This window comes from Panthera tigris, chromosome A1 (assembly GCF_018350195.1).
Source record: "Panthera tigris isolate Pti1 chromosome A1, P.tigris_Pti1_mat1.1, whole genome shotgun sequence".
Lineage (NCBI taxonomy): Eukaryota > Metazoa > Chordata > Mammalia > Carnivora > Felidae > Panthera > Panthera tigris.
This window is the reverse complement of record NC_056660.1, coordinates 116,707,946-116,731,745: the sequence shown is the minus strand read 5'-3', so window position 1 is coordinate 116,731,745 and position 23,800 is coordinate 116,707,946. Positions and strand designations below refer to the sequence as shown.

Sequence of the window (23,800 nt, the reverse complement as noted above, 5' to 3'; positions counted from 1 at the left end):
AAAAAAGGATGCTAATGTATTGTTACCAATTATGATTACACTTGGAAAATTTTAAGCACACATTGTTAACAATTGTTAGTAGAGTATTAATGAAAAACTTAAATCCTTCTAGGAAGTATATTCAACTGTAATTGTCACCGCAAGGTATATTTTGAAAAATAAAACCACAAAGGTGTATTGCTTTTCTTGTTGGGAAAAACAACACTGAGGAGCCTGTTCACTGTTTCCAATGAAGTTAATGGATTTGTCTCTGATATTCACCTATTTTACCAGACCTGCCTTCAAAACAAGAGCTAAGGTTGCCTAAGAGGCTAAGATTTTAGCATGTGGCCAAGAGAAGTGTACATAAATTGACAGACACTTATGGAGGTACTCTCAGGAACTGTCAGTACTGTACTCAACAAAACTGTAAAGTAGAATGCTCTGCAAAATCGTAACAGCCTTGTGACCATAGGCCTTCATTGGAATTACGTGAATATTTACCAGAAAATAAAAACATATCAGTCTTAATAACCATCAGATTCTACTCTTCAATGTTTTAGCAAGAAACAAATATCATTGAAATGGAGGGAACAGTGAAAAAAATAAAGACCAAAATTTTCTATCATTATGCCAAACCTAAAAGTAAAACCAATTATAATTCTTAAAAGAAAAAGAGTAAAACCAGAACTCACTGGAACCAAAGGGGTATCTTCTACAGGTAACTTCAAATCATCTAACAAAGACAAAGGATCCTTTTTCTCAAAGCTCTCATGGCTAATGAGCATGTCGGCGTAGTTGGGCTCGGGGAAGATCACGTGACTCTTCCGTGAGTCTGCTGTGAGGGAGACCTCATGGGAATACGTCTGCAGGAAAGCCCGCACCCCTTCCACGCCCACAAAGTGGGAGGTGGGCACACCCACTAGCCCGCCTCCTGAAGCTTGGAGCTGGCGCGATGTGTGCCAGCGCCTCAACCTGAGAGCCAGTAGCATGATGACAAAAGCGAGGAAGATGCAGGAAACTATGGCTACCGCCACTACCAGGTATAGCGTTAGACCTGAAGCTTCGGAGTCACGTGGAACTTCCAGACTGCCCAGGTCAGCCAGGACACCTGGGATGCTGTCAGCAATGGCCACAGTGAGTGTGACGGTGGCTGAGAGAGGGGGCTGGCCATGGTCCTGCACCGCCACGACCAGGATCTGCTTGAGCGCATCTCTGTCCAGCAGGGCCCGTGCTGTGCGCACCTCGCCTGTGTGCAGCCCCACTGCGAAGAGCCCTGGTTCGCTGGCCTTGAGCAGGCGGTAGGACAGTCGGGCATTCTGACCTGAGTCTTTGTCCACTGCCACCACCTTAGTGACCAAATAGCCGGACTCTGCAGAACGGGGTGCCAGCTCCATTCCAGTGGAAGTGTCAGTGGGTAGGGTGGGGTACAGGATCTCTGGTGCATTGTCATTCTGGTCCAGCACAAATATGCTCACAGAAACATTGCTGCTGAGAGGTGGGTCCCCACTGTCAGTGGCAATCACCTGAATCTGTAGATCATGAAATTGCTCATAGTCGTAAGTTCGCAACGCATAAAGGACTCCTGTGTCAGAGTTTATGGAGATGTAGGAGGATAGAGGTGCTTCCTGGAAAGTGTCTTCAGCTAGGGAGTAAATAACCTGAGCATTCTCTTTGCTGTCTGGGTCTAGTGCAGTCACAGACAAGATGGAGGCACCTCTGGGGTTGTTCTCCGGGATATAGGTGAAGTAGGAGATGTGGGAAAAAGTGGGTGGGTTGTCATTAATATCTGCCACTTGCACAGTGAAGTGAGTTTCTGTTAATAGGGGTGGATTTCCTCCATCTGTGGCTGTCACTGTGATATTGTAAGAGGATACCTGTTCCCTGTCAAGGGTTCTGTGTGTCACCAGTCTATAATAACCGTCAATGGATTTCTCTAACTTAAATGGTAGATTGCCTGATATGGAACAGGTGACCTGTCCATTCTGCCCAGAGTCTGGATCATGCACGTTTAAAAGGGCTATAATAGTTCCCGGAGGTGAGTCTTCCATCAGGGGACTAAACAGAGATGTGATGGTCACCTCTGGATTGTTGTCATTTACATCTTCTACTGTAATCAATACTTTTGCCATTGCAAGATATGCTCCTCCATCTTCTGCTTGTATTTCTAATTCATAGAAATCTGTTTCTTCGTAGTCTAGATTTTCTGATAATTTTATTTCCCCAGTATTTTTGTTTAGTTGGAATTTCAACAATTTGTCAGGAACAAATTTTCGGAATGAATATGTGACTTCTCCATTGGCTCCTTCATCCCTGTCTGTGGCAGTGACTGTAAGCAGCTGTGTGCCCACAGGCAAGTTCTCCAGAACACTCACTCGGTATTCTGGCAAGGTAAAGACCGGTGCATTGTCATTTGTATCAAAGACGATCACACTGATGAGAACTGTACCAGATAGGAGAGGGTCACCCCCGTCGGAGGCAGTGAGGACCAGGTGGTGTAGTGCCTCTTCCTCACGATCCAGGGCATGCTTCAGTACCAGCTCCGGGTATTTGACACCACTGGCATGACTCTGAACTGCTAATGAGAAGTACTTATTGGAGCTGAGCTGGTAGCTCTGGAGGGAGTTCACACCCACGTCTGGATCAACAGCTTCCAGGAGAGGAAAACGCATTCCTGGAGCGACATTTTCATTAATTTTTACCTCTACATTTTCTGCTTGGAATTTTGGGGCATTATCGTTGACATCAGTTATTTCTATTTCTATCCCAAAAAGTTCCACCCTATCTTCCACAAGAATGTTAAAATTCACCAGACACCGTGCGCTCTGACCACAGAGCTCCTCCCGGTCTATCCTGCCTGCGGTGACCAAACTGCCGCTTCTCGGGTTCAGAGCGAAAAGCTGCGTCCTACCTCTGGAGACGATGCGGACTCCAGGCTCAGCCAGCTCCCAGGGCTCCAGCCCCAGGTCCTTGGAGATGTTGCCGACGAAAGAGCCTTTCTCTAACTCCTCAGGAACGGAGTAGCGGATCTGCCGGGCTTCAGCCTCCCATGACAAACCGAGGAAAAGACAGAACAAAACCAGCGCTTTGCGGTTGGAGTGGTTCCTTTTAGCAGCCATTGTTGTCTAGTCAAGGAATTCTCGCCAAGTAATCACTGGGCACGTTGTGTGTTTTAACGATTCCTTTTTCTTTGTCTGGCTGCTAGGAGCCTCTGTAGCCTACGCACCTCAAATTCTGGAGTGAGTTTCACTGCAACCCTGGAGCCGGTTTGTAGGAACTGAGGAGCTTTGCGTAGTCGGAGCCCTGAGAATCCGGATTGAGCACTGGCTGCGTTTCTCTGGGAGAACAGCGGCGCTCAGAGTCCTGAGAAGTTACTGCACCCACTATGTGTGCAATGGAAAACACGGTACTCTTTGTTGGATCTTTCATTTTATTTTACAATACTTCTTTGGCTTCTCAACTGATATCCCTTAAGTCAACTACTACTTGTAGATTGGTTATTGGGTAGGATAAATGGAAAGTGCTATAAAATATCAAATGAGAATAACTGGTCAAATATACATATTTGTAACACTTTCTGAGTAGAAACATACTCATTTCTAGATATATTCACTTATAATTTTTATTTTAGCTTTAACTAATTGGCCAATTAATTAAATTTGTTGATGATTAATATTGTGTAAAAATTTTTCAAAATATTCTTTTCTAAAATAGTTTTATTGAGCCTCCATGAACTGTTTTGAAAACAATGTGTTTTTTTTATTGTAGGCATATATAATTAGAAGTTAATTTGACCTATTTAAATTAAGTAACCACAAACTAAAAGGAGTATAACATGTCTGTGTGGTAATGGGAAGAAAAATATAAGAATTTCAAGCTACAATTTTTAAAAACAAAATAATGATGTAGGGGTTTTTTTTAAATAAGTATTTACTCAAATGATCTGTTTTCATCAGAGCACTGATGCCCATACAAACAATCTCTTCTGGCACTTTGTATGGAAGCCCAAAGTGAAGTGGTTCAGACATCTTCAATTCTACCTGCCCATCAACCCAGCAGAAGTTCTCTCCCCAAAGGTGAGGAGTTTAGAGGTTCACATTTTTTATACGGAGAACAGGTTGTTCACGACCATTTATGTCACTATGCCTCCAAAGTGTGGAACTTTTCAAAGATTTTATATTTTGTCTTCAAAGACTTTATATCAGACAATTAGAGACAGAGACTGAGTGCAAAAGGCAGTGACAGTTCATTTGCTTTCTTGGAAATTCATTCTTTTTCAATGTAGAGGAAAAAAGATTAGGAAAGAGTACAATTTGAGCTCCAAGAAAAGATAAATAAACATAAGAAGAAAGCCAGAAGAACCAAATACTGAAGAGAAAAAATCCTCTAGGGTAGTTATTATTAAGTTCTGGGGAGCATAGAAATCTTGGCAATGGAAAACAAGTTTGACTCATCTCCCAAAGAAAATACATATTTCTATAACTTTGCATAGAATTTCAGAAACTTTTCGATTTGTTCACCATCTCCCCTCAAATGCTTAGTTATTTTAATTATTAGAATAAATGAAGATACCTAAATATAGCCAGGATATTATTTACAATAAATGTTTCTTTGAAACAAGCACCTGCTTGAATATTTAATGAGTGGCTTAATATTATACTCAAAATATGTAAGTAGAATATGGAAAATTCATCTTAAATCTTAACAAACTTGAGTAATTACTTATTAATTTATTCGGTAAGAAGCCACCGCCTGTTTTGCTAATCTGAACTTGACTAGATATCGCCAATTTAGTGACATTATTGCTGAATTATAGAGCACTTACAAACCAAGTAACTCTTGAAAAATATAATCTGCAAAAAGTAAATACTGAGACAAGGTGATTAGTTATGGATTTTCCAAATATGACTCATATTAAAAAATACAATAGTATGCCTCAAGTAAGAGAAAACAATAGAATGTTTCAGAAGACACAAAAGTGTAACTCACCGGTGTGAGCATCTCAGGATGTGCAGTCAAATCATGCCCACCCTGAAGTGGAATTAAGGCCCCAGACGAATCACCGCAAACTATGTCTTGAGTGGAATGCAAGAGCTCATTACATTTTAGGAAGTTAAACTCTGCCTTTCCGGTTTGGGCAACGCACAAATTGTAGGAATAAGGCAAAGTCCCCTCACTGTAGTTAGGAGGAACCACAGGTCCAGACTTGACACAAAGACCAGGCTGAAAGCAGCCCCAGGCAGCGGGGCTGGGGGAGCGGCGCAGGCGCAGGGCCACCGCCAGAATCACCGCAAGGAGGAAGAGCACCGAGATCAAGGCCAAAGCCACCACCAGGTAAAACTGCAGCTCGGCCTGGGGGTCAGAGGGCTCCGGGCGGTCGCTGACATCCGGCAGTACTTCTTGCAGGCTGTCGGCGAAAACCAGGTGCAGCGTGGCGGTGGCAGAGAGGGGCGGCTGTCCCCCGTCCCGCACGGCGACCAGCAGGCGCTGGCGGGCCGCGTCCCTGTCGCCCAAAGCACGCGCAGTGCGCACCTCGCCCGTGCGCAGCCCCAGGCTGAAGAGTCCGGGCTCGCTGGCCTGCAGCACGTGGTACGACAGCCACGCATTGTGTCCCGAGTCGGCGTCCACCGCCACCACCTTGGTGACCAGGTAGCCGGGCTGCGCGGCGCGCGGCACCGTGTCGAAGAGCGCCGAGCCGTCGGGCCCCAGCGCCGGGTACAGCACCCTAGGCGCGTTGTCGTTGCGGTCGCCCACTAACACGCGCAGGCTCACGTTGGCGCTGAGCGCGGGCGAGCCCTGGTCGCGGGCCTGCACCGTCAGCTCGAAGGCGCGCAGCTGCTCGTGGTCGAAGGCGCGCTGCGCGAACACCACGCCGCTCTGCGCGCTCACGGACACGTAGGACGCCAGCGCCCGCGGCTCCAGGTCGCTGGCCACGATGGAGTAGGAGACGCGGCCGTTGGGTCCCAGGTCGGGGTCGGAGGCGCTGACTTGGGCGATGGAGGCTCCTGGAGGGTTATTCTCAGCCACGTGGACCACATAGGAGGCCTGGTGGAAAATCGGTGTGTTGTCATTGACATCGGTGATGTGCAAGGTGATGGTAGTGCTGGAGGAGAGGGGCGGAATGCCCCTGTCAGTGGCTGTGATGGTGACGTTGTATTCTGGAGTCTGCTCTCGGTCTAGCGGTCCATCTGTCACCAGCTTGTAGTAATTATTAGAAGAGGAGTAAATCTTGAAAGGAATATCCTTTTCTATGTTACATGTGACTTCTCCATTTCCCCCGAAATCCTTGTCCCGTGTTTTGAAGAGAACAACAACCATTCCTGGAAGAGAATCCTCCAAAATTTCATCAGAGAGAGAGGTGATGATTATTTCTGGTCTGTTGTCGTTTTCATCTAGGATTTCAATGATTACTTTACATTGGGTAGAGAGTCCACCTCCATCCCTTGCTTCCACTTCCATGGTATATCTTTCTATATCCTCAAAATCCAATGACTGGTTATTCTTAATCATACCTGTTTTCTCATTCAGCAAGAACATGGACCTTGTACTCTGAGCAGTGCTCCTGAAGTAGTAGTTCACTTCTGCATTGACCCCCTCATCCTTGTCAGTGGCTGTCACCTGCAACACGGAGGATCCAGGGGGCAGATTTTCACTAACACTGATTCTGTATTCATCTTTGCTGAACACCGGAAAGTTATCATTAGCATCCCTGACAGAGATTTCTATTCGAGTGGTGGCACTTCTTGGTGGGTTCCCCCCATCCAAGGCAGTCAATATCAAGTGATGAGAATGCTGCTCTTCCCTGTCTAGGAGTTTTTCCAAAGTTAACTCTGGATATTTACCACCATCAGAATTAACTCTAACCATTAATGAGAAATAAGGGTTAGGATTTATCTGATAATCTTTAACTGAGTTCATGTTTATATCGGGGTCAGTGGCAGGGTCAAGGGATATTCGTGCACCTTCTGATACAGATTCAAAAATTTCTAAAAGTATTTCCTTTTTATCGAATTGAGGGGCATGGTCATTAATATCCTCAACAACCACAATGATATGAAAGATATTTAAAGGATTTTCCACCACGGCTTCCAACTGCAACTCACATCTTCTTCTCTCTTTGCATATCTGCTCCCGGTCTATTCGGTCCTTCACTAGTAAGTCCCCGCTCTCTGCGTCTACGTTGAAAAGCAGCTTCTCCGTGCTGACTCGCAGCTTCCTAGCTGACACGTCCAGGACACTGAGCCCGAGATCCTTGGCGAGGTTCCCCACCACCGAGCCCTTGGCCAGTTCCTCGGGAATCGAGTAGCGGATCGGCTCGCAGAGCGCGGGGTAGAACAAAGGTAGCAGGAAGGGAAACAGTACCTGCCGCCTGCCGGCCGGGCGCCTCTGAACGCAGCTCCCTCCCATTGCGCGCTCTAGTTCTCGCTGGGTCCCAGTCTTTCCGGAAAGTCAAAGAAACTGCAATCCACGGCGTCACTGGAAAAGCATTCCACCCATGACAAGCTGGCCTGGGAATCCGTAAATGTTGGGCAAAGTCTGCGCCTCCAGGAGACTCAGTTGTATGAGCAGATTTTCTTCTGTGTTGGTGACTGCCCAGGAAATCCCAGGCTGGAGACAGAAATCCCAGGCGACTGCGCTTGCCCTGTACTGGCCGACAGCGGCGCCCAGAGGCCCCGTGTGGAACCGCAGGCATTTTCCTCTTGAATCCAATTGTTCTCTACAATCTCTATAATATATATATTCCTCTTGGAAATTCCTATACATATTTATATATATGCCCTGTACTCTGTGAAGTGCTCCTGAGGTAGTTGTTTACTTCTGCATTGACCCCCTCGTCCTCCTGAGTGGCTGTCAACTGCAACACGGAGGACGGGGGCCAATTACATACAGATAGAAACATACGATATTTATTTCTCTATATATAGAATATGTATATATTGCTTCTTGAAAATGAACTTATATAATAGCCCCTAATTTTAGTATTATATTATTACAGACTATATGCTTAGTGTTTTAAAGAAATTTATTATAGAAAAATTTCAAACTTCTACAAAGTAGCGAGTATTATTATTGAATCTTCATATACTCATCACCCAATGACAATAACGATCAACACAAGGCCATCTTCATTTAATATAATTTGTACACCCTCATTATTTTGAAGCAAATCCAAGATACTTTAACTCTTCTTTTAAGATGAAACATTAAGATTAATAAGGATTTTATATTTAAGCCTATATTGTTATATAAAATGTTACCAATACAAAAGTCTATCTAGTTTAAGAAAACTAGAATTCAGCATTTTCCACACTGCCCATTCACCCAGTGAGCTTTGTGTTCTGTTTTAAAGGCAAGTGATATTAATGGTAGAGAATAGTAGTTACTGACCTACAAGCCTTCATCACTGTTATGTTTTTTCCCAAGTTAACACATACTTAATATTTGTAAATACTAAGTACCAATGGTTAGTCGCGAGGACAGAAACTTCAAGTGACAGTTTTCCTATTTCATAGTTAAAAATATGATCCTGAAGCATGCTTTAATTTTTTCCTACTAAATTAGGAGTAAGGAGTATTTGAAATCAGTATAACATCTGTATGTCATAATGGCTGTCCAGATGTTACCCCTATTAGCCAGCACTTTTCAAATAGAATTTTTGAGTCAACTTCATAGTTTATTTTTAAAGTCTCCTAGAAAGTCATTTATTACTCGGAATGGCACTATGTTTAAAATAAAATGAAATAGGGGCATCTGGGTGGCTCAGTCAGTCATGTTTGATTTCAGCTCAGGTCATGATCTCGCGGTTTAAGAGTTTCAGCCCCACATCAGGCTCTCTGCTCTCTGTGCGGAGCCTGCTTGGGTTCTTCTGTCCCCTCTCTGCCCCTCCCCCACTCATTGCCCCCCTCCTCAAAAAACAAACTTGAAAAAATATTATTCCTTTCCTATAACTAAAAGCTAGTAAAATATTCTTAGAACCTCTTCCAGCAGTTCCTGAGAATATTTTCCTAAGTTGTCTTCCTTATCCAGGTTTATTTCTAGCCTCAAGGTTGGAGAATTGAGCCATAAATAACAGACAGTTGAATGATTTTTATTTCCCTTGTTTTGTCCTCAACAGTGTTCATTCTCAGAAACCCCTCTAAGTGAATTGTGATTCTTCCTCAGAAGTGATCTTTAGATTCAAACAACCTCTACAAACATGTGATCTGGAAAACATAACCTCAAAGGCGGGTTGTCCTATAATAGAAACAGAAAAGCAGAAGCAGAAAAATCTGGGCTCTCAGTTTCTTCAAGAAGAATGCATGTGTTTTCTCATTAATTTACCTTCACATAGTGTCACCTGTATTTATGTTTCAGAGGTATGTAAAAAGTTCAAAGATAAGTAGGAAGTTCACTATGTGGCCACTGAAGATAGCAACAATAATACATTTCAGGAATGGAAAACCACCTCTAAGAGTTAGTAGTGAACTGATAATCAACCAAGGAATCCCACCCCAATAGCCCATATCAATGGCTCAATAATGAGAGAAGCCCCATGAAAAAGATATCCATTGACCCTAGGTTAATTTAGGTTAATTATGAGAAACTTGTATCAGTGATATAACCAGTAAATGCCTCCTATAGATGTTAGAACAAAACAAGGCCCAGTAAAACCTGGATGGTGAGAAATATGTTAAAGAGGATGTATCATACCTTAAGTGGAAACCTTAAAGAGAAAACCAAATCATAAGAGAAAATAAAGGAAAAAGTTGAACTCACTGGAGCCAAAGAAGTATTTTCTTTTAAAAAAATTTTTTTTAAATGTTTATTTCTGAGAAGAGAGAGAGAGCGCACAAGTGGAGGAGGGGCAGAGGGAGAGGGAGACACATCTGAGCAGGCTCCAGGCTCTGAGCTGTCAGCACAGAGCCCAACACAGGGCTCAAACTTGTGAACTGTGGGATCATGACCTGAGCGGAAGTTTGATGCTTAAGTAACTGAGCCACCCAGGTGCCCCCAAAGAGGTATTTTCTATAGGAAACCTGGAATCATCTGAAGCACACAAATGGTCATTTTTCCTAGAGCCCTCCTGGCTGATCAGCATATTGTCATACTTGGGCTGTGGAAAGATCATGTGACTCTCTCAGGAGCCTGCCCTGTGTGAGGCTTCCCGGAATAGGTCTGCAGGAAAGCCCACACCTATCCACGCCCACAAAGAAGTAGGCACAGCCAATCCAAGCCCTGCAGCCTGCAGCAGATTTGAGATGTGCCAATGCCACAACCTGAGCACACAATGACAAAGGTGAGGAAGATGCAGGACACTGCAGCCACTGTCACCACCAAGTATAATGTGAGGTCTGAGATCTCTGGGTAGGTGAGGACCTCCAGACTGTTGAGGTCAGCCAGGCCACCTGGGATGCTGTGGGCCAAGGCTGCAGTGAGGGTGAAAGTGGACGAGAGAGGGGACTGGCCTTGGTCCTGGACCACCACCACCAGGCTCTGCTTGAGCCAGTCTCTGTGCAGCAGGGCCCATGCAGTGCACACCTTTCCTGTGTGGAGTCCTACCATGAAGAGCCCTGGCTCACTGGCCTTGAACAGGTGGTAGGCCTGGTGTTCTGACCCAAGTCCCTGTCTATAGCCACCTTGGTCACCAGGTAGCCAGGTTCTGTGGAGCAGGGTACCAGTTCCATGATGGTGGAACATGTCAGTGGGGAGAGTAGGGTACAGGATTTCTGGTGCATTGTCCTTCTGGTCCAGCACAAACAAGTTCAGTGACATGTTGCTGGTGAGTAGGGGGTTCCCACTGTCACTTGCCTTCACTTGCATTTGAGATCACAAAACTGCTCATGTTGAAGGGATGCAGTGTGTATATGAGCCAGTGTGTCGGAACTGGTGGAGACATAGGACGACCCTTGGATAGTGTCCTCAGCCAAGGAGTGAATAACCTGGGTATTCTTGTCACTGTTGGAATCATGGGCTGTCACTGAGAAGATGAAGGTTCTTCTATGGCTGTTCTTAAGGAGATAGGCTGTGTAGAAGTTTTCAGGGAAGGAAGGTGTACTGTCATTGACAATGATCACATGCAGGATGATGTAAATTTCTGTCTGTTGTGGTCACTGTGATGTTATATTCAGAAGTTTCTTCTCTGTCAAGAATTCATAGTTTCAACAATCTACAATCATCTATTGACTCTTCTAATTGAAAAGGTAAATAATGGAGTGCCTGGGTGGCTCAGCCGGTTGAGTGTCTGACTCGTGATTTCAGCTTTATGATACCAGGGTCATGGGATCAAGCCTTGTGCTGGTGTCTGTACTGAGCATGGAGCCTGCTTGGGATTCTCTCTCTCCCTCTGCCCCTCCGCCACTTACACTTTTGTGCTCTCTCAGAGGAAGGAGGAGGAGGAGGAGGAGGAAGAGTAAAGAAAAAGAAAAAAAAGAAAAGAAAAGGTAAATTATGAGATGCGTAACAGACAACTTGACCATTCTTCCCGGAGTCTCGGTCATGCACATTCAAAAAGGCAATTACTGTTCCAGGAAGAGTATTTTCTAAGACTGGACTAAACAGAGATGTAATGATCACTTCTGGCCTATTGTCATTTACATCTTCCACTGAAATGAGCACTTTGGTCCTCCCTAAAAGTGCCCCCACATCTTCAGCTTGTATTTCCATTTCATAAAATGCACATTCTTCATAATCTAGACTCCCTGCTGTTGATATTTCACCGGTATTTTCATTAAGATGGAATAGCGGAGATTGCTTTTCACTAATTTTCCAAAATCTATAGGCCACTTCTCCATTGGCTCCCTCATCTGGGTCGCTAGCGCTCACAGTAAGCAGCAGGGTGCCCGGGGCCACGTTCTCTGGGACTTTCACTCGGTAAATCGGTTGAGTAAAAACCGGGGCATTGTCGTTTGTATCCAACACCGTCACGTGGATGTGCACTGTGCTGGAGCGACGCGGGTCACCGCCATCAGAGGCGATGAGGAGGAGATGGTGAGCAGCCTCTTCCTCTCGGTCCAGGGCCTGCTCCAGCACCAGCTCTGGGTGTAGAGTTCCGTCATCTCCAGTCTGCACTTCCAGAGAGAAGTAGTGATTGGGGCTGAGCTGGTAGCTCTGTAAGGAATTCATGCCCACATCCGGGTCAACAGCCTCTGGGAGTGGGTAATGTGTTCCAGGTGCAGCGATTTCATTAACTTTTACTTCCAGATTTTCGACCTGGAATTTTGGATTATTATCATTGATATCAGTGATTTCTATTTCTATCCCAAAAAGTTTTCCTCTGCCCTCAACCAGGACATTGATATTTACTAGCCACTGTGTACTCTGAGCACAGAGTTCCTCCTAGTCTATCCTGCCTGCAGTGACCAAGACAAGCCACTTTGCAGGTTCAGAGCGAAAAACTGAGTCCTACTTCTGGAGACAATGCAGACTCCACGGTCCGCCAGCCCCAGATCCTTGGAGATATTTCCCCAGGATATAGCCTTCTTCTGTCTCTTCAGGCGCCGAGTAGTGGATCTGGCTGGCCCTGGTCTCCCATAGCCTCCATGGGCACAGCAGAACCAGTCCTTTGCAGTGCGGGCAATTCAGTGGAGTGGCTGTTGTTGCTTCACTATGGATATTGTTTTTCAGAATGCTTTCTGTGCAAACTGACTCCTTAGGTTCTTTAACCTCCTGCAAATTATGATGATCTTTTTCCTAAGGAGAAACCAGAGTGCCCCAAGAAGATGAGTTTTGTGGCAGCTTTTGCTGAGGTTTGTGGGCTCTGTGGGACTCTGTGTAGTTGCAGATCTGAACAGCTGGATGGAGAACTGATTGAACTTTTCTTAAAGTTGGTGAACAGTGGCACTCGGAGTCCTAACCTGTCACTACATGCACTGAGATAAGTAATGCTTGATTATAGATAACCGAGAAAGACAATACTCTTCAAACTATGTAGACTTGTCTCACTGTTTCTTGCATTCTCATTTCAAAAGCAATTACCATTTTGGAATGTTAGTTGCAAATGAAGTGGAATGGAACTTCTATTAAATGTATTGTTAAACTGCCATTTTTTCTTAACATCAAATTAACTTATTCTTGGTAGAATTTTGCTTTCTTTCTAGATATGTAAATTATTCTAACTTCAGTTTTATAATGTTTCAAAAATTTTCTGTATGTCATTATTTTCTACAGTAACCACAATGTGCAATCCTCTTTGGAAATAGACTTCTTCTTCTTAGTTTTATATATACATGGATTATTCACTTTGAAGTTATTTTATAAGATTAATTTATTCAGATAATGAATTTGCTGGAGTAAGTTTTCCTTAAAATTTCATTCACAAAAATAATTTTAGTAAGGCAACAGTAATAGCTTCTCTCACCTACTACTGCTAAATTTTGAAAGGATCGGTTTTTTAAAGTTACATATTTGTGAATGTTAAACTTTTACGCTGGTTTAATTTTTTGTACTCTTCTATGTGAATACATAATGCATACACAGGTTATGGCATTTGGAAAATTCAAATAAACATATATTGAAAAGCAAGTTTCCACTTCAATACTTCCATAAAGAAAATATGCAGTTCAAAGTAGTCTTAAACTTCTTATTGTAAAGGTCAATTAAATCTGTAATAATTAGAGAAAAAGAACACAAGATGTAGAACCAATTATTACCACTAAAAAGCAAAAAGTGCCATTATGAGAAATTCTTACAGGGGCACCTGGGTGGCTCAGTCAGCTGAGCATTCAACTCTTGATTTCATTCAAGTCATGATATTACAATTCATGGGATTGAGCCCCAAGTTGGGCTCTGCACTGACATCAGGTAGCCTGCTTGGGATTCTCTCTCTTTCCCTTTCTCTCTGCCCTTCTCCACCTCAATAAATAAATAAACTTAAAAAAAAAAAAAGAAATTCTTTCAGGGGCACATGACTGGTTCCATCAGTTGAGCATGTGACTTTTTTTTTTTTTAAGTTTCCTTATTTATTTTGAAAGAGAGCACAAGCAGGGGAGGGGTGGAGAGAGAAGGAGAGAGAATCATAAGCAGGCTCTACACTGTCGCACAGAACCTGACACGGGGCTTGACCCCACGAACCTTGAGATCATGATCTGAGCTGAAATACAGAGTCAGATGCTTAACTGACTGAGCCACCCAGGCGCCCCAAGCATGGGACTCTTGATCTCAGCCTCGTGAGTTCAAGCCCCATGTTGACCTAGAGCTTACATTAAAAAAAAAAAACAAAACTCTTTCAGCAATTTGTAAAGAAATCATTTACTGAAGCAGTTACTAGGGGAGACCAAGAAAAAGACTGATATTTAAGAAATGGCAACTTTGCGCATAAAATTAGTAATTTTTGCCATAAGAGTGGAAAATTTGGGATTCTCTTTCCTCTAATCACTAATGTTTAGAGCTCCAAATAATAAGACAAATCCAGTGACTCACCCCCTCCTCCTGGCCTCAAGTGATAGAGGCAACAGCATTTCCTTTTCTTTTGTCAAGTGTCTTTTTCTTAAATTAACTATAAGCGTAGAGGAGGATTTTGCAATCAAGAAAACTTAGAGGAACACAGATAATGAACTGGACCTTCTAATGAGTTTACTGAGTCTTTCTCTATGCCCTCCACCCACACTATTTTCCTTACAGTTTTAGGGCATTCACAGAGTCATGACTAGGTAGATACAAAGAACCAGACATGAGGAATAAACATAAAAAAGATAAAACTGTACTAGTGAAATCAGCAAAGGAGATAGCTAGTAGTAGTTTCTTTGCTTTAAAAGATGAGGTAAATGAATGCCTATTTTAAATTTAATGTTTACTTACATGTAACAAAATTTCAAATATTTTAGGGGTCCCTGGATGGCTCAGTTGGTTAAGCATCCAACTTCGGCTCAGGCTAGATTCCTGAGTTCGAGCCCCACATCAGGTTCTGTCTGTGCTGACAGCTCAGACCCTAGATACTCCTTCGTATTCTGTCTCCCTTGCCCCTCCCCCATTCACACTCTGTCTCTCTCTCAAAAATGAATAAACATTAAAAAAAAATTCTAAAGGGGCACCTGGGTGGCTCAGTCCTTGAGCATCTGACTTCATCTCAGGTCATGATCTCACGGTTGTTGATTTTGAGCCCTGCGTCAGCTCTGTGCTGACAGCTCAGAGCCTGGAGCCTGCTTTGGATTCTATGCTTCCCTCTCTCTCTTTTCCTCCCCCGCTTGTGCTCTGTCTCTCTGTCTAATGAATAAATATAACCATTAAAAATTTTTTAAAATTTTTTAATTCAAATATTTTAAATAAATGAGGCAATCAGTGGGTAAGTTTCATTACCTTTGAAAAAAGCAATAAGAAATTGATATAATACTTCTGCTGTGAAGTAAGAAGCACACTCTCCCTACTTTGTAAATCTGAACTTGGTGCAATAACTCTATTATATATCATATAACTACTCCCAAATCACCACTCTCTTTAAAAAATGTTAGTACAGCTCTCTGATGAGCTGTAATACCCTTAAGACAACACACTAACCTTAGAACCATAATATATTTTCACAGAAGTATGAAAAACTGGATAAATGATGAAAAGGAGTAGACACTTAAACAGAACTCACCGCCATTTGAGTTTCAGGATGGGAAGTCGACTCACTGGAATTACAAAGCGGAAATAAGGCCCCAGATGAATCACTGCAAAGTAGTATATCTTGTCCTGAACTCAACTGCTCATTACATTTTAGAAAATTAAACTCTGTCTTTCCAGTCTGGGCAACGCACAAATTGTAGGAATAAGGCAAAGTCCCCTCACTGTAGTTAGGAGGAACCACAGGTCCAGACTTGACACAAAGACCAGGCTGAAAGCAGCCCCAGGCAGCGGGGCTGGGGGAGCGGCGCAGGCGCAGGGCCACCGCCAGAATCACCGCAAGGAGGAAGAGCACCGAGATCAAGGCCAAAGCCACCACCAGGTAAAACTGCAGCTCGGCCTGGGGGTCAGAGGGCTCCGGGCGGTCGCTGACATCCGGCAGTACTTCTTGTAGGCTGTCGGCGAAAACCAGGTGCAGCGTGGCGGTGGCAGAGAGGGGCGGCTGTCCCCCGTCCCGCACGGCGACCAGCAGGCGCTGGCGGGCCGCGTCCCTGTCGCCCAAAGCACGCGCAGTGCGCACCTCGCCCGTGCGCAGCCCCAGGCTGAAGAGTCCGGGCTCGCTGGCCTGCAGCACGTGGTACGACAGCCACGCATTGTGTCCCGAGTCGGCGTCCACCGCCACCACCTTGGTGACCAGGTAGCCGGGCTGCGCGGCGCGCGGCACCGTGTCGAAGAGCGCCGAGCCGTCGGGCCCCAGCGCCGGGTACAGCACCCTAGGCGCGTTGTCGTTGCGGTCGCCCACTAACACGCGCAGGCTCACGTTGGCGCTGAGCGCGGGCGAGCCCTGGTCGCGGGCCTGCACCGTCAGCTCGAAGGCGCGCAGCTGCTCGTGGTCGAAGGCGCGCTGCGCGAACACCACGCCGCTCTGCGCGCTCACGGACACGTAGGACGCCAGCGCCCGCGGCTCCAGGTCGCTGGCCACGATGGAGTAGGAGACGTGGCCGTTGGGTCCCAGGTCGGGGTCGGAGGCGCTGACTTGGGCGATGGAGGCTCCAGGAGGGTTGTTCTCCATCACGTGAACCATGTAGGAGGCCTGGAGGAAAACCGGAGCGTTGTCGTTGATATCAGTGATGATCAAAGTGACACTTTTGCTAGCTGAGAGGGGCGGCTTTCCCCTGTCGGTGGCTGTGATGGTGACATTGTACTCTGGGGTCTGTTCTCGGTCCAGAGTCCCATCTATTACCAATTTATATGAATTTTTTGATGAAGAGATTATCTGAAAAGGAACTTCACCCTCTAATCGACAATTAACCTCCCCATTCTCCCCGGAATCTTGATCATATATTTTGATCAAAGCAATTAGCGTTCCTGGCGCTGCGTTTTCCAGAATCATTTCGACTAGAGAATGGAATGTAATTTCTGGGCTGTTGTCATTTTCATCTTGAATATTAATTTCAACTGTACATTGTGCAGCCAGTCCTCCACCATCCCTCGCTTCCACCACTATAGAATATTCCTTGATTTCTTCGAAATCCAGCATTCTTAGAGTTGTAATTTCCCCGCTCTTTGAATTCAGACTGAAGACTTGCCCAGTCCTGTAGAAAGAATAAGTGATTTCCGAGTTGATGCCTTCATCTTGGTCAGTGGCTGATACTTGCAGCACTGTGGTGCCTGGGGGCACGTTTTCTGGAAGGCTTACTCTGTACATGTCCTGGTTGAATACAGGGGGGTTATCATTGGCATCAGTGACCTGGATACGGAGCTCAGTGGTGCCGCTTAGTGGGGGATCTCCGCCATCCATGGCAGTCAGAACTAAACGATGGTAACTCTGTTGTTCCCGGTCTAAACGTTTCTCCAACGCCAATTCTGGGTATTTACTACCATCTTGTTTCTCTTTATTTATCAATGAGAAACTAGGGCTAAGGGAGAGTTTATAAATCCGCAGAGAGTTTAAGCCAATATCGGCATCTTCCGCTGCTTCTAATATAAACCGTGTGCCTGGCACCGTAGACTCACTTATTTGCAGGTCAAAAGAACTTTGCGTGAATTTTGGTGTGTGGTCATTAATATCTTCGATGTCCACACTCACGTGATAAAAGTTCAACGGATTTTCAGCAACAGCCTCAAATTCCAGAGCACAGGCTGGCTTCTTCCCACAAATCTGCTCCCGGTCTAGCCTGCCGCTCACAAGTAGCTCCCCGCTCTTGGCGCTCACAGTGAAGTAAGGTTTTTCCGAACTGATGCGCAGTTGTCGACTCGGTAACTCATGGACGCTGAGTCCCAAATCCTTGGCGAGGTTCCCCACCACCGAGCCCTCGGGCATTTCTTCGGGAATCCGATAGCGGATCTGCTCTGAGAGCGCCGGGCAGAACAAAGACAGCAGGAAGGGAAAGAGCACTGGCCGCCTCTCAGCCCAGCCCCTTTCCCCAGCGCCGCTCCCCATCCCTTTTGCTCCCCTCAGGTTGCTCACCGGCCTGGAGACGCCGGATTACAAATAATCTCTGTGCTGCAGATGTCCGGAGCTCCGAACAGGCTATATTTCCAGCGTGAGGGTCGGGGTTCCCTCTTTTCCAGAGGAGGAAGTTGTGTAAAGGCTCGAGCTAGAGAGCCTGATACAGGGAAAGTGCGCTGCGGCTGCGCGAGAAGATCGCCAGTGCCCAAGCTCTGCACTTTGGCCAACAGCGGCGCCCACAGTCCGCACTGGGAAACTGCAGCCCCTGCTGCTTCAGTTTAACCAGCTGCAATAATCACAATCCAGAGCCTAACTGAACAAGCCACGTTTTAATGTTAATATATTTAATATCTTAAATTATAAAGATAATTTAATTGTTTCCAAATTATTAGAAATGTGATGAGTTTTTATATTAACCGACATATCTGGTCCACCCATTTCACCCTACTACAAACATACATTGAACTCTTGCCTTGCACTTAGTAGTGCCCTTGTCAGTGATGATATAACAATGCAACAATGAATAAGACACAGGTCTTGACCTTAGAAATTTTATCATATACTGTATTCACAAATTCATTTCTGTTTATTAGGTATGATATGTGAAACAATCTTAATCTTCTTTCATGATTCCTAAATGTTTCCCCCAACATCTCTACATTATAAATGTTATTTAATATCATATGTATTAGAGAATACCAATAGTGTTGAAAACTATTCTGTAAAGCTTTGCAGTTTCATACCAATCCTCAAGCATCTCCTTCTGATAATATCAACACTCTCTTCAAAAAATTTCTTTTTACTCGTTTGACTACCTAAGGAAGCATTCATTTTTAAAAAACCTGTCCCTATGATGTAGCCAAGGGATGATTTACTCTACCTCCTTCTTCATATCTCAAAATTACTTGGCTTATGTCATACCCAACATCATACATAAATTCATTCTTAAAAGTCACTAGGGAAATGTTTTATTCTTCAATACAAAGTCATAAAGGGATACTTCAGCAGACCACATGACTTTGTGATCTATGTATCTATGTAATACTGAAGCAATGACTTTGGAATTGAGCTTCTGGTAAGTTTATTTGCATAAATTTCCTGGATAAATGTCATTTGTTCCAATTATTTTATTCCATTTATTGAAATTTTTGAACAATCAGTGAATCTTTTGAACAAGAGTAAGGATTTTATTTTCTATCAGGGCAAGTTTCAAAACACTTAAAAATTGCAAAATGTCAATAATACAGTTGTTCCCTCAAATGACTGTGCACCCAAACACTACAGAAAATATGAAGTTAACTCCCACCCACAGGATGTGCAAAATGGGAGGGAACACTACACAATCCTTCAGACATGCCCTTTTTATAACTAACAAATGATTTATTGTGTTTTCCACTCTCATGTGATGACAAATCAATGGTAAGCACTGTTAAAATGCTATAACAAGGAATACAGAAGACATAAAATCTAGATGGAATCATTTTTAGTTGAATTGATGAGCTTGTTTAGAATCTGTTTACATGAAACTACTTTTTTTTTAAACTACATTCTCAAACTCTCTCACCAAGAGAACATTTCACATGGCTGTCCAATCAAAACAGCTCATTGGAACTTAGTGAAAACATGTTCTTCTTTATGCTACAAAATGACATTTTATTTAAAGTATGATTTTGTTGTTTTTATTGGGGGGGGGGTTGATGGACATTTCAGGCTTTAGATTCTACGTCTTCTTTAGTATGAGCTCTTGGAGACCAATGACACATAAAGGAACCAGTCTCACCTACCACCAAAATCCATCCTTTCAAATGTATTTATGTTTTAAAATATAATAAGTATTAAAATTTTGAAGGGTACTGATGCAAGCACAAGGCTTATAAAAGAGGTTTAAAATGAAGAAATCCTCAAAGACCTAAAAAACTTCAAGACCTTCAAGATCCAAATCCTAAACAGATTTCTAAAATTATGAAATGTATTTTACTTTTACCAAGCTAATACAAGGATTTAAAAGTCTCAGTTATATATCCCCTATTTATACAACAAACTTACTATATGTGGTTGGGTAACTACTTCTTAAGTGAATGAGTGGTAAGTGATAATTATAGTAATATACAAAGGATTTTATTTTTTTTTTAAATTTTAAAGTAATCTCTACATGTAAAGTGGGGCTCCAACTCACTACCCTAAGATCAAGAGTCACGTGCTTTGCCAATTGAGCCAGCCAGGTGCCCCATATATGGAAGATGTTAAAAGGTTGAGAATCAATGTTTAAACAATCTTGTCTGAGCCTTTGGAGAGCAAATGAAACCAACTATCATGATTAGAGCTCAATTTTATAGTATCACCACTAAAACAAACCAAAAACTTTGTGGTACACTTTTCAAAATATTTTGAACTGTCTCCACAATGTATGTCCGAAAACACAAATTTATAAAAAATATAATTTCCCTGAGAATTAAAACGTACACAGAACTGAACTCACCTGAATAGAAGCAGCTTCATCCTTACATTCATGAAAATCTACGGATGTTAATAAGGGATCATTTTTCTCACAACTCTCCAGACTGATAAGTGTGTCCACGTAGTTGGGATGGGGGAAAATCTCGTGATTCGCCTGCGAGTCCTCGGTGAGGGAGACCTCGTGGGAATACTTCTCCAGGAAAGCCTGCACCCTGTCCACGCCCACAAAGTGCGAGGCGGGCACGCCCACCAGCCCGCCTCCTGAAGCCTGAAGCAGGCGCTTCGAATGCCAGCGCCTCAGCCTGAGAGCCAGCAGCACGATCACAAAGGCAAGGAAGACACAGGAGACTGCGGCCACTGCCACCACCAGGTACAGCGTGAGGTCAGAATCGTCTGAGTTAGCAGAGGTCCTGATGCTACCCAGGTCGGCCAGGACGGCTGGAATGCTGTCGGCCACCACCATGGTGAGCGTGACGGTGGCCGAGAGAGGGGGCTGGCCATGGTCCTGTACTGCCACCACCAGGCTCTGCTTGAGCGCATCTCTGTCCTGCAGGGCCCGTGCTGTGCGCACCTCGCCCGTGTGCAGCCCCACCGTGAAAAGTCCTGGCTCACTGGCCTTGAGCAGGCGGTAGGACAGCCAGGCATTCTGGCCAGAATCTCTATCCACCGCCACCACCTTGGTCACCAGGTAGCCGGGCTCTGCGGATCGGGGCGCCAGCTCCACACCTGTGGAACCGTCCGTAGGGAGGGTGGGGTACAGGATCTCTGGCACGTTGTCATTCTGGTCCAACACAAATATGCTCACAGACACGTTGCTGCTGAGTGGAGGGTCTCCGCTGTCTCTGGCAGTCACCAGTAGCTGCAAGTCTCGTAAGTGCTCATAGTCGAAGGAGCACAGTGCATATAGGACGCCTGTGTCTGAGTTGATGGAGACATAGGAGGAGACAGGTGACCCCATGATGATGTCCTCAGTCACAGAGTAAGTGACCTGGGCATTGTTGCCACTGTCAGGGTCGTGGGCCATCACAGTGAAGATGGAGGCACCTCTGGGGTTGTTCTCTGGGATATACGCTGAGTAGGAGGCATGAGGGAAAGTGGGTGGATTGTCATTGGTATCTGCCACATACAGGGTGATATGAATTTCAGTAGATAGAGAAGGGGTTCCTAGATCTGAGGCCGTCACTGTGATGTTGTACATAGGGATCTTTTCTCGGTCCAGATAGTTACATGTCACCAATCTATAATAATTATCTATTGATTTTTCTAATTGAAAAGGTAGATTATGGGGTGCGTAACAGACAACTTGACCATTCTTCCCGGAGTCTCGGTCATGCACATTCAAAAAGGCAATTACTGTTCCAGGAAGAGTATTTTCTAAGACTGGACTAAACAGAGATGTAATGATCACTTCTGGCCTATTGTCATTTACATCTTCCACTGAAATGAGCACTTTGGTCCTCCCTAAAAGTGCCCCCACATCTTCAGCTTGTATTTCCATTTCATAAAATGCACATTCTTCATAATCTAGACTCCCTGCTGTTGATATTTCACCGGTATTTTCATTAAGATGGAATAGCGGAGATTGCTTTTCACTAATTTTCCAAAATCTATAGGCCACTTCTCCATTGGCTCCCTCATCTGGGTCGCTAGCGCTCACAGTAAGCAGCAGGGTGCCCGGGGCCACGTTCTCTGGGACTTTCACTCGGTAAATCGGTTGAGTAAAAACCGGGGCATTGTCGTTTGTATCCAACACCGTCACGTGGATGTGCACTGTGCTGGAGCGACGCGGGTCACCGCCATCAGAGGCGATGAGGAGGAGATGGTGAGCAGCCTCTTCCTCTCGGTCCAGGGCCTGCTCCAGCACCAGCTCTGGGTGTAGAGTTCCGTCATCTCCAGTCTGCACTTCCAGAGAGAAGTAGTGATTGGGGCTGAGCTGGTAGCTCTGTAAGGAATTCATGCCCACATCCGGGTCAACAGCCTCTGGGAGTGGGTAATGTGTTCCAGGTGCAGCGATTTCATTAACTTTTACTTCCAGATTTTCGACCTGGAATTTTGGATTATTATCATTGATATCAGTGATTTCTATTTCTATCCCAAAAAGTTTTCCTCTGCCCTCAACCAGGACATTGATATTTACTAGACACTGTGTGCTCTGAGTGCAGATCTCCTCCCGGTCTATCCTGCCCGCGGTGATCAAGCTACCAGTTCTCCAATCCAGAGCAAAGAGCTGTGTCCTACCTCTAGAGACGATGCGGACTCCGTGCTTCACCAGCTCTTGTGATTCCAGATTCAGGTCCTTTGAGATATTACCCACAAAGGATCCTTTGTCGCTCTCTTCTGGCACCGAATAGTGGATCTGTCCTCTCCCGATTTCCCAGAGCATGCCCAATAGAGTGTACAGCAGGACCAGCTTGCCGCGTCTCTGGTAATTCTTTGGAGCAGCCATTGTTCTTTCACTACTGAATCCACTCAGAATCTTCACTGGGCATATGCGTCTTGTTTACCTTTTTGCTGCAGCTATGGAGATCATCTTATATAAAGCTGGAGTGTCTCAGATTTAGGAACGGAGTTTCGCTGCAGCTTTGCAGTTGGTCTGTGGGAACTGTGAGTCTTTGCGAGATGGGAGCTTTTATTAACAGGATGGCGTTTGGTTAAATTTATCTCCAAGTAGGTGAACAGCGGCGCTTAGAGTCCTAAGCAGTTACTGCACCCACTTAGATAAGTAATAGTGTATGCCAGGTTATTGAGAGAAAAAAAATTATTCTTGCCTTTTATAGTTTATTTTTAATGTGTTTAACTTGTCTCTGAATTCATATTTTAAAAGTAATTGCCAAGAAGCATTGGATGAAGTAGGGTTAAAGTTTTATAAAGTATTATTAAGTGATATCAAAAGATTTATGGGTTAGTCTCACATTACTCACATTTCTGGAATACATTTACTCTTAAAATGTAAACAATTAAAATTTTATTTTGTGCTATTCCCTAAGCTATATTGTAAATCTATTATCAAATGAGTAGGGATTCCAGTTGTCACTGGAAATTCATTCATTTTTAGAATAAAGTAGACCTATTGGAGATGACTGACTCAGAAGGTGTTTTATTTCATGTAAACTAATTAATCATTATAGTAAGCTCTCAGTTGCTTTTTAGATATTCTTTTAAAATGCCATTTTAATTACATATTGATAATGTTTTCAAATTAACATTGTGAAATTTAACAGGATAAATGCTTTTACTTTCAAGTGTCATCATCGAAGACTATATTGTTTTGTTATTTTACATATTTATTTATTTAGTTATTGCATTATTTATTTTTAAGTAATCTCTACACCCAACATGGAGCTTGAACTCACAACCCTGAGATCAAGAATCGCATGCTGTACCTACCAACCC

General features: G+C 44.2%; 2 protein-coding genes and 2 long non-coding RNA genes across 19 annotated transcripts in view; 2 read left to right on the top strand and 2 right to left on the bottom strand.

Annotated features, from left to right (window-relative positions):
• LOC102960606 (protocadherin gamma-C5) overlaps positions 1 to 23,800 on the bottom strand; it is a 136,740-nt gene that overhangs the window by 80,552 nt on the left and 32,388 nt on the right. Inside the window, exons 1-2 of one of the 16 annotated variants that reach the window (XM_042985793.1) lie at positions 4,969 to 7,386; positions 3,392 to 3,502 (exon numbers count right to left, since the gene is read on the bottom strand). The exons of 7 other annotated variants lie outside the window; for them this stretch is intronic. In XM_042985793.1, coding sequence (XP_042841727.1) covers positions 3,455 to 3,502; positions 4,969 to 7,386 — 2,466 coding nt within the window. In that variant the 3' untranslated portion in view covers positions 3,392 to 3,454. Of the gene's footprint in view, positions 1 to 674; positions 3,670 to 4,968; positions 7,646 to 12,316; positions 13,560 to 15,532; positions 18,177 to 20,429; positions 23,647 to 23,800 lie in introns of those variants that run through there. 8 more of the 16 variants (XM_042985768.1, XM_042985816.1, XM_015535605.2 and 5 more) reach the window with 8 other exon arrangements.
• On the top strand, positions 3,300 to 9,734 carry LOC122238580. Its single transcript, XR_006217539.1, has 3 exons — positions 3,300 to 3,385; positions 3,936 to 4,055; positions 9,095 to 9,734. It is a non-coding gene; the product is annotated as an uncharacterized LOC122238580 (long non-coding RNA).
• On the top strand, positions 6,077 to 7,744 carry LOC122238577. Its single transcript, XR_006217536.1, has 2 exons — positions 6,077 to 6,337; positions 7,135 to 7,744. It is a non-coding gene; the product is annotated as an uncharacterized LOC122238577 (long non-coding RNA).
• On the bottom strand, positions 9,917 to 11,227 carry LOC102959463 (protocadherin gamma-A9). The gene is given in 4 exon segments (XM_015535615.2): positions 9,917 to 10,242; positions 10,245 to 10,562; positions 10,565 to 10,655; positions 10,657 to 11,227. Coding segments are annotated over 4 exon segments (858 nt in total). The 5' UTR covers positions 10,780 to 11,227.